A 10,206-nucleotide genomic window follows, 5' to 3' on the forward strand; every position below is an offset into this window, starting at 1 on the left:
AACGGAGAGGTCTGTTCTGGCTCATGGTTTTGGTCTGTAGTTGGCCGGCTCCAAGGTAGGAAGGTGGATGGAAGGGCCAGGGCGGAGGACAGCTGCTCACCTCAGGGCGCCCCACCTTTCCGGGTCAAGTCCCCAGTGACCTTCATCCACCTCCCAGCACTCAGCTGTGGTGCCCCATGGTCAGCCACCCCCCACCAGCCTCACCTCCAAGAGCATGAGGCTTTGGGGGGGACATACAGATGAGAGCTGTAGCAGCAGGGTTTTTTTGTTTTTTTTTGGGGGGGGGTTTTTTTTGGTGCCAGGGATTGAACTTGGGTCCTTGTGCTTGCAAGGCAGGCAGCGGAACCACTGAGTTAAATCCCTGGCCCCAGCAGGGGTTTTATTGTTAGCAACATGACATGGTGCCGGGGCGGGGAACATCAGAAGGGGAGCGAAGCTTCTCTGGATGAATGATGTTGTCTATTTATTTATTTTTTTGGTACCAGGGCTCGAACTTGGGACCTTGAGCTTGTGAGGCAGGCGTCAGCACCACTGAGCTACATCCCTGGCCCTACGTGTTTATTGATTACACCGGAGTCCTGTGGAGGAATCTTCATCCTTGTTATTTCCCCCTTCGTTAGGACATGGACTCTTTGATGTTGACATTTGGGGACATCCCTCATCATGCGCCAGTGCTTTTGGCCTGGGCTCTCCTCCGTCACACGCTGAACCCAGAAGAGATGAGCGGTGTGGTGCGCAAGATAGGTGGCACGGCCATCCAGCTGAACGTATTTCAGTACCTGACCCGGCTGCTCCGGTTCCTGGCCAGCGGTGGGGATGACGTGAGTCTGAGGCTGAATGGGGAGGAGCGGGCAGAACCGTGGCCACTGCAGGAATTGCACCAGTGACGTGGGTGAGAGTGATGAAGTGGAACTAACCTTAAAGGGCGTTTGCTCTTAGCAGGCACTGCTCAGCACTCTCTCGGCAGGGTCTTAGCCCTTAGGACACTTTGGGTTAAGGATTATTTCTTGCTTTCCACATTAGGAAAGTGAGAGTCAGCGAGAGATAATTTGCCTAGAGCAACAGTAACCGCCAGAGAGTGGTGGCCGTAATTTGACCTCATTATGCCTGACTCTGGCAGTGAAGTGCCTGCCCCGGGTGATAGCTTGGGTCATATTGACGGAAGGAGTCCTTTCTAGGGATCCTACTGTCTCAGCTGTAACAGGATGAATTAGAATTTCTCTTGAGTCTCTTAAGTCTGTTGCAGGGCTTGAGTGGCGTGGTTGTCAGCTTATTTTGAAGTACTAAGATGAAGCCTCAGAGATGGAGTGCTTGTCTTGCATGTGTGAGGGCCCTGGGTTCCATCCCCAGCCCCGCAAAAAATAAAATGAAACCTCAGATTCCGCAGAGGTGCCCCTTGGTATTTGCCCAAAAGGGTTGAAGATTTATATTTACACAAAAGCCTGCCTCGTAGGTATTGATAGCAACTTTTTGTTTGGTTTGGTTTGGTACTGGGAATTGAACTCAGGACCTTACGCTTGCAAAGCAGGCGGTGGAACCACTGAGCTAAATCTCTGGCTCTATGGCAACTTTTTCATAATTGCCAGATTTGGATGTCGCTAAGATGTCCTTCCGAAGGTATAAGGGAGCTGTGGGGCAGCCAGACCGTGGACTTCATTTAGAGCCGTAAGACCATGAGCAGACCAGGAGGACTCCTCACTGTGTGTTAGTCCTGTCAGCTCACGTACACTCCTTTCTCTAGACTGGATGTGGTTTTCTCCCCATCACAGACAAATTTTGATCATTTGAAGAAAAACGCATAAATATACATATCTACACAGATAAATATAAATATGCGAGATCATATACACATATACTGGGAGTTCACCAGGGTGACACGGTCGAGAATAGAATCAGAAAGAACTACTTCGAGCTGGAGGTTCAGTTCAGTACTAGTTCTTTCTGACTTTATTCTTGACCGTGTTGTAATGTTTCTGGCTCCCACATTCCCTTTTCTCCCTTTGTTTTTCTGACCTTATAACTAAATTAGGAAAATTAGGAAAGATTCAGGTTCCCGTCCCACTTGCTCACAAGGACGTACGGACGAGCTAGGCTGAGGCCGAGTGGGCAGGTGCTGTGGCGTCCCTCAGTCACCGACTGCTCTGCTTTGCAGTGCACCTCGAGCACCGCGTGCATGTGCGTCTACGGGCTGCTGTCCTTCGTTCTGACCTCGCTGGAGCTGCACACGCTGGGCAATCAGCAGGTGGGTACTCAGCTTTCCTGGCTGTCTGCACTGCCGGGCTCTGCAGTCACGTCTGTGTGACGGCCGCTTCGGGTCTGATACTGTTTGCTCCACATTTTCGTTTGTTCATTGTGTTCATGTATGGTTATAGGAGTGGTACCTGTTAGCCGTAGAAAAAACAAAATGCTGGTCACAAGTAAAAAGTATAACTCACCTCTGGATAACTTCTATTAACATTTGGGTGTCTTTCCTTCCATGTTCCTCACACATATAAAAAAGAATTCTTTTCTAGAATGGAGTCATAGTACATACAGTCACCCCGGTGCCTGTGGAGATGGGTTTGGAAACCAAGGATGCCAAAGTCCACTGATGCTAAGTCCTTCTGTAAAATGGTGTGGTGTTTGCCTGTAGCCTACATGTGTCCTGCAGGGGTATTTTACATTGTCTGTCTGTCTGTCTGTCTATCTATCTATCTATCTATCTATCTATATATATATATATATATATACATTTTTTTTTTTTAATGGGGGATTGAACTCGGGTCCTTGTGCTTTCGAGGCAGGCAGTGGAACCACTGAGTTAAATCCCTGGCCCTACATTATCTCTAAATTACTCAATACCTATATCAGTGTATGTGCTTTGGGAATAGTTGTTAGTCTGTCTTATTTTGAGAATAGTCATTTTTTTAAAAAAGTCTGCACATGTTTGTACAAATGTGTCTTTTTCTCCAGTAATTTGTTTTCTTTCTTTTCTTTTTTTCTTTTTGATACTGGGGATAGAACTCAGGACCTTGTGCTTGCAAGGCAGGAGGTGGCACCACTGAGCTGAATTCCCAGCCCTTTCTCCAGTAGTTTTAATCCATGGTTGGTTGAATCTGGGTGTGGAACCTGCAGATAGGGAGGGGTGACTGATACTGTTTTACAACTTCATTTTTCACTCTGTGGTTCATCTGTTCCATACACCTGTGCATGCTAATAGATACTGTTCCACAGCGTTTTCTTAAAATGCAATATTTGAAACTCATGACAAAATAGACCATATTCCAAGCTTCCCACAGTTATTTATTTTCTTAGGGCTAATCTTTCATTTATGTCCCTTCCCTCTTTTTGATTATTTCATTTTATTTTTTGTTAGGATGTTTTTTTGAGACAGGGTGCCCCTAGGTAGTTCAGACTAGCCTTGAACTGACTGTGTAGGGCAGGCTGGCCTTGAGTTTGTGGAAGTCCTCTTGTCCCAGCCTCCCAAGTGTTGGGATCACAGGTGTGCGCCACCAGATGCAGAATTTACCATCCCCATTTTACAGGTGAGCATTTGAACGTCAGAGGTGTATTTGTCTAACGTCATATAGCAGACACAACGTGCTACCCAAACAAGGTGTAATCTTACTCTTTAAATCCAGAGTTTTTTGGGATGTGCTATATGAAGGTGTATATAGTGCTTTTGCGTCAGTAGAAATCAATTTAGAAAAACTGCTTCAACTAGGGAAGACGAACTGTTTTCTCCTCTCTCTAACAGGATATAATCGACACGGCATGTGAAGTCCTGGCGGACCCTTCTCTTCCAGAACTCTTCTGGGGATCTGTAAGTGTGTTGCAGGGAGTCTTGCTGTTACACTCCGGAGCGAAAGGATTTGTCAGACACTTGGGTTTTATGCTCAGTGTTTATATATCTATTTTCTCATTTAATCTTCATAAAAATCGGCGTAGTAGATCCTGTTCTTGTCACCATTTGAGGATGATGAAAGATGATGCCTGGAGACTTGAGGTGCATTTCTGCAACTCGTGAAGGCAGTGTTAGGAGACTGCCACTGTTTGTGGGAGTTACCAGGGTGTTGTGATTGGTTTATCTGAGAACTCAGCTTTGGAGAGAGAGTGAGTGTTGGCAGCAGCCTCTGAGCCTCAGGCTCCAGCTGTTAAATCATTGTTTTCTCTTGGCGTGGGGCCACCTGTTCTCCCAGTGTCTCCTACCTTTTTTTCAGTTCCTCTTCCTGGAGCCCACATGCTCCCAGGCGAAGCTGGGCTGAGCGAGCCAGTATTTGGACTGAGCGCATATTGCTCAGGTGTGGTGTGCTCCAGTGTGGGAGCTCAGTCCTCACATGCTGGGTAGCTGTTGTCATTTTTTTTTTTTGGACAGGAATCAGACTTGGGACCTTGTGCTTGCCAGGCAGTCACGATACCACTAAGCTACATTCCTGGTGGCAGTTGTCACTTTAGTGGGGATGTCATATCTGAGAGCAGTATCGTCCACCTGTAGGAAGGATGGCTCCGGCAAGGTTGCTGGAGAGACTCAGTCTCTTTCAGTGCCTCAGTTGCCTGAGTTGTTTCTGCTTCATTACAGGGGATTGAACTCAGAACCTTGCACTTGCCAGACAGGTGCTGTGCCACTGAGCTACATCCTAGGCCTTTCCCTTTTTCAGTGGAAATGGGAAATAAGAGTGTCTGAAATTATTAAGGAAGGATGGTGTCTGTCTAAAGGGAAGGGCTGATTCTCAGTTTCCTTATGATGGCTGGGAAGTTCTTAAGGTCCTCCTGACTCCTTCTCCCCTCCCACCACAGGAACCAACCTCTGGCCTGGGGATCATTCTGGACAGTGTCTGTGGGATGTTTCCCCATCTCCTTGCCCCACTCCTGCAGTTGCTTTGTGCCCTTGTGTCCGAGAAGTCCACTGCCAAAAAGGTAAGTTGTCCCGTTAGACCCTGAAGAGAATAGGAGATCCTGTCGAGTTTTTTTTAACTGGAGGTTGAACTTGGGACCTTGTGCTTGCCAGGCAGGCACAGCACCACTGAGCTAAATCCCTGGCCCTCAAGGAGCTTTTGTTCAGAACCCTTCCTGCTCTCCACATTGCTGCTCCACTGCCATAGCAAGGGTTTAAATTTGGATGGAAGATGCCAGAGATGGTGCCTCCCGTCTGCAGGATGAAGATCTTTTTATCAAGTACCCACTGTGGTTACTGTGGGAATTAGAATAAAATTCCTTAGCCAGGCGTGGTGGCACACACCTGTAATCCCAGCACTCGGGAGGCTGAGGCAGGAGGGTTGCTTTGAGTTCAAGACCAACCTGGGCTACATAGTGAGTTCCAGGTCAGTCTCAACTACATAGTGAGACCCTGTCTCAAAAAAAAAAAAAAAAAAAGAATAAAGTTCCTTAATGTCTATTTGGAAGAGAATAGTAGAAGAAATGAATAATAGCCATATACACACACACACACACACACACACACACACACACATCATCTTTACTGCTCAAAGTAATAAGGGCTGCACTATTGAGGAGGGACATTTATCTCTGGTGGAAAGGAGGCTGAAGTTGGATTGGCCTCAGATTAAAGAACAGTGAAGCTGAGTGTAGTGGCGAATGCCTGCAATCCCAGCACTGACGGAGGCTGAGGCAGGAGGATAACTGCAACCTAAAGGCCAGGCCAGGCTGCAGAGTGAGTTCCCGGCCAGACAGAACTAGTAAGACCTTGTCTGAAAAACACCAAAACCAAAAATAAAAATCAATGAAAATAGACAAGAACAGGAGAGCCAGGTGAGAGCCACAGTGGTGGGTGAGTGAGAAATTTCAAGCCCAACATACACAGGTGGCTGGAACAGCAAGTGTGGTACCTCCTCGCAGGTGGCATACGTGAATGAATGTGTGATAGTTTCTTGTGCATGTTGGCAGGTCTATAGCTTCCTGGATAAGATGTCTTTCTACAATGAACTGTATAAACACAAGCCCCATGACGTGATCTCCCACGAAGATGGAACTCTGTGGCGGAGGCAAACACCCAAACTCCTGTACCCTTTGGGTAAGACAGGGCGCCTTGGGATACCCTTCATAGCAGGCTTTGGCAAGGCTGCACCTTGCTGTTCAGTCTCTTTCGTGTCAGCTCCCTGTAAAGCAGGTCCTTCTCTGCTCCTCATGGTGCTTGTTGATTCATTGATAAATAATTGGAATCTCTTGCTCTTGCTCTCCCATCCTCCCTCCTTTCCATCCTTCCTCCCCCTTTTTTTTTGAGGCAGGGTCTCGCCGTGTAGTTCATACTGGCCTTGAAGTTACAATATAGCCCAGGCTGGCCTCGAACTCATGGCGATCCTCCTGCCTCAGCCTCCCAAGTGCTGGATTAATTGCCCAGCTCTCCTGCTCTCCTCTCCCCCACCTGTCCTGTTTTGAGGTGCTGGGGATTGAACCTAGAGCCTTGCACATGCTGGGTAAGCATTCTACTGCTGAGCTACACCTCCAATCCCTGACTTATTCTTTTTCATGAATACATATTGCTCTTTGATATTTCTTAATTTTTAAATCTTCTGCTAGAGAACATGCAGACTGTCAGGGTTTTGCCACATCAAATAATACTGTATAGGATACATATGCTCTTATATACTGGTGCTTTGATTTGTAGTAGACAGACTCCCCAAAGTAGAATTGTTAGATTTCAAGGCTGTGTACAAATAAAAAGTTAGATATCCACCAACAGCTGACTGAATAAACAAAATGAGTTTTGTTTATAACAAACACACGCAACATGCACACAATGGAATGTTACTTTGCCTTAAAGAAACAGGAAATTCTAGTTGAGGGTATGGCTCAGGGGTAAAATATGTAGTATGCGTTGAGACCCTAGGTTTGATCCTCTACACCACGAAACAAAACAAAGAACAAAAAAGAAATACTCTGGAGCTCTGGGTGCACAGTGCAAAGGTGCAGCTTGTCTGCTGGGACTGTGTCACCTGGATGTGTCAGTGTGTCGGCCCCGCCCCGCGGAGGTGTCCTAGTTGTGGAATGAAAGCCGTTGTGCACACAGCTGATTGACACACGTGGAGAGATGTCTTCCGCAGATGGCGGGAGAGCTTTTAATCTTTGTGTAATGGGAAACGCTGCTAGGAACAGAGGCCGCATCTCTGTGCATATGAATGTTTGCTGATGGAGGAGTTGCTTTTTGCTATTTGTTCTTAGGTATTAGAGTAACTTCTCTCCCTCCATCCTTAGGGGGACAGACCAACCTCCGCATCCCTCAGGGCACGGTGGGTCAAGTGATGCCCGATGAGAGGGCTTACCTGGTGCGCTGGGAGTACTCCTACAGTAGCTGGGCCCTCTTCACCTGCGAGATCGAGATGCTGCTGCATGTGGTGTCCACGGCAGGTGATGTGTGGGGAGGGAGAAGGGTCTGGAGGGCAGATAGAGTCCAAAACCAGCAGGCTCCACCTGAGACCTTCTGAGTCATCTGGCCCGAGGTCTCAGCCCTCTCTCCTGCAGATGTGATTCAGCACTGCCAGCGAGTCAAGCCCATCATTGACCTGGTCCACAAGGTCATCAGCACAGACCTGTCCATAGCAGATTGCTTGCTGCCCATCACATCCCGCATCTACATGCTGCTGCAGCGGTGAGTCCTCCGCTGGCCCCCGGCGGAATGCCCAGCAGTCCAGCTCGGTTTCCAGGAACCCAGTGGACACCCTCTGTGCCCTTCCACGTTTCCATGTGGGAGCCTTGAGGACATCTGGCCCTGGCTCAGGATTTTTCTGTTTTTAGATACCTGCTAACATGAGGCCTTTAGGAAGAGAGATCTAGAAGTGATTGTGTCATTTATTAAGTGCAGTGCACTGTTTTTCAATCAGATTGACAACAGTCATCTCACCCCCTGTGGATGTCATTGCTTCCTGTGTCAACTGCTTGACTGTCTTGGCTGCCCGGAACCCAGCGAAGGTGAGTGCCAGGTCTGCCCAGCAGCTAAGGAATCCACACTTGGGGTGCACCTGGTGAGGTGTGGACGCTTACTCTTTCCCTCCTCAGGTCTGGACGGATCTGCGTCACACGGGGTTTTTGCCATTTGTGGCACATCCTGTCTCCAGCCTGAGTCAGATGATTAGGTGAGCCAGGCCCTTGGCAGATGGGCCTTAGCCCTGGTGCTGACTGTTCTGCTAGGTCTGACCGAGCTGCATTCGTTTTATAGCCACCTGGCTTGGTGGTTTCTAATGGAAGATGTCTCCCTGTGTGCTTGGTGTGCTTCTTGCCCATTCAGCTCTTGGACCCACAGGGGAGTGAAGGAGATGGGGGGACTTGGGGCACAGAGCTGCTCTCCTCGTCAGCACCCCCTGAGTGGCTCATAGTTTTTAAAGAGAGCAAGTGAGAGAGATTTCTCATCCAGCTGTGGCTACTTGACTACATGAGGTATAGAGGAGTTTACTTTCCAGCCAAGAGAATGCAGATGTGTCTGCATCCAGGCTCTTGACTCTGCTGTGCACGTGCGCGTACGTGTGTGGTGTTGGGATCAAAGCCAGAGCCTTTCACACATACTAGGCCAACATTGTACTTACACTCAGCTACACCCATGGTCCTGATATCCCATTTTGGCCATTGAACCCAGGGCCTTTCCACTGAGTTGTACCCCAACTTTTTTTGAAACGGGGTCTCTAGATTGTCCAGGCTGGGCTCAGACACGGAATGTTCCTGCCTCGTCCTCCCAGAGCGCCTTATTCTTCAGCGTGGTCGCACCACTTTCTCTCCATTGTGTGGGTGGAACACTTACTGGTACACAGGCTCCGTCTTACGACCTCAGCAGTCTCACCTCACTGTCTTGTTTGGAAGACAGATATTTTGTTGATGTGCGTTCAGTTTCTCATTTTAACCCCCTTGAAATTATAAATCAATAAAACACCTAGGTATGATGTTGCCTAGATTTGATTATTTCCCTTGCAGGGCTTTTTGTATTTTATGCCTGAGCCATCTAGATAACAGCAAAAACTCTCTGTAAATGATCTTGAAAGCTTGAAATTTCCCCATTGTCTTCCCTTCTGCCTCTGTCTTTTCCCAGCGCTGAGGGGATGAATGCTGGTGGCTATGGAAACCTTCTGATGAACAGCGAGCAGCCTCAGGGAGAGTACGGGGTCACGATTGCCTTCCTGCGCCTGATCACCACCCTCGTCAAGGTACAGTCTGGTCAGAAGATTCTCCAACCCCTGCCACCGTCGTATTCTGTAGGCAGAAGAACTGTTCTGAAGTTTCTGAGTCTTGGGGACCTAATCTGTGCCAGTGTGTTCTATAGAAGGTGTTTAACTGTGTGGATTTATTCAGTATGCAGAAGGCTTGTGGGGTGGAACCAGGAGCTGTGTGAGCACCACAATGCCTGCCGAACTGTTGTGCCTGTACCTAGGAGGACGCACATGTTATATCATGTCCCAGCCTGCACTAGTGTGCGTGAGTGCTCCAGAAGCACAGCATTTGCTGTGTCTGCCACATAAGAGGGATTCCAACATTTTCTACTACTCATTTCTTCCCTTTTAAAAAATGAGTTGTAAAAAAAAAAAATTAATTAATGGATCATAACTCATTTTGAAAAATCCTGGAATATAGTGGGTTTTTGATTTTTGTTGTTGTTGTTTTGTACTGGGGATTGAACTTGGGACCTTGAGCTTCCGAGGCAGGCAGTGGAGCCACTGAGCTAAGTCCCCAGCCCTACTGGCATATAGTTTAGAGCAAGGATTTTAGAGTCAGATGAGGTTTGCATTTCAGGTTGGTCACTTAGTGTGCAGCTGTGTGACCTTGGGCAAGGGCAGAGTTTCTCAGAACCTCTGAAATAGGAGCGGTGTGTGGTGCATGGGCCCCACCTCAGTGAGTTGAGAAAGTCATACATGGGGAGTGGGCAGAGTACCCTGGCCTCCAGACGTCCGTGGATGCTTAAAAAATTGCAGCAATGGAATGTAGATAAGGATGTCTCTACATAAATAAGGAGCCCCAGTTGTAACATCAGGAAACGATTTCACAATACTATCAAGGCAAGAAATTTTTGTCTCAGATCTCCTTTGTGGTATTCTGGAAGTGGGGTTGGGCTGAGGTGATTATGCTAGTGACATTGGCATTTTTTCATCGACAGTCCTAGATCCTTTATGTAGAAGTCTTCCCTTCTGTCCAGCTTTAGCCTCTGTCTCTTTTCTCCTTGTAGGTGCCTTCTGTAACCCTATCACATTGTCTTTGTGGTTGCTTTTTTTTTTTTTTTTTTTTTTTTTT

At 47.7% G+C, this 10,206-nt stretch overlaps 1 protein-coding gene across 1 annotated transcript in view; it reads left to right on the forward strand.

The window, feature by feature from the left end:
* Positions 1-10,206, forward strand: part of Nup188 (nucleoporin 188) — a 46,809-nt gene that overhangs the window by 22,254 nt on the left and 14,349 nt on the right. Inside the window, exons 11-20 of the mRNA XM_010627338.3 lie at positions 621-821; positions 2,153-2,242; positions 3,737-3,802; positions 4,777-4,896; positions 5,884-6,010; positions 7,192-7,344; positions 7,459-7,585; positions 7,818-7,905; positions 7,993-8,069; positions 9,014-9,128. Of these exons, the coding sequence (XP_010625640.1) occupies positions 621-821; positions 2,153-2,242; positions 3,737-3,802; positions 4,777-4,896; positions 5,884-6,010; positions 7,192-7,344; positions 7,459-7,585; positions 7,818-7,905; positions 7,993-8,069; positions 9,014-9,128 (1,164 nt within the window). The remainder of the gene's footprint in view (positions 1-620; positions 822-2,152; positions 2,243-3,736; positions 3,803-4,776; positions 4,897-5,883; positions 6,011-7,191; positions 7,345-7,458; positions 7,586-7,817; positions 7,906-7,992; positions 8,070-9,013; positions 9,129-10,206) is intronic.

Source organism: Fukomys damarensis, unplaced genomic scaffold (assembly GCF_012274545.1).
Source record: "Fukomys damarensis isolate Sample0158 unplaced genomic scaffold, DMR_v1.0_HiC HiC_scaffold_36, whole genome shotgun sequence".
Classification (NCBI taxonomy): Eukaryota; Metazoa; Chordata; class Mammalia; order Rodentia; family Bathyergidae; genus Fukomys; species Fukomys damarensis.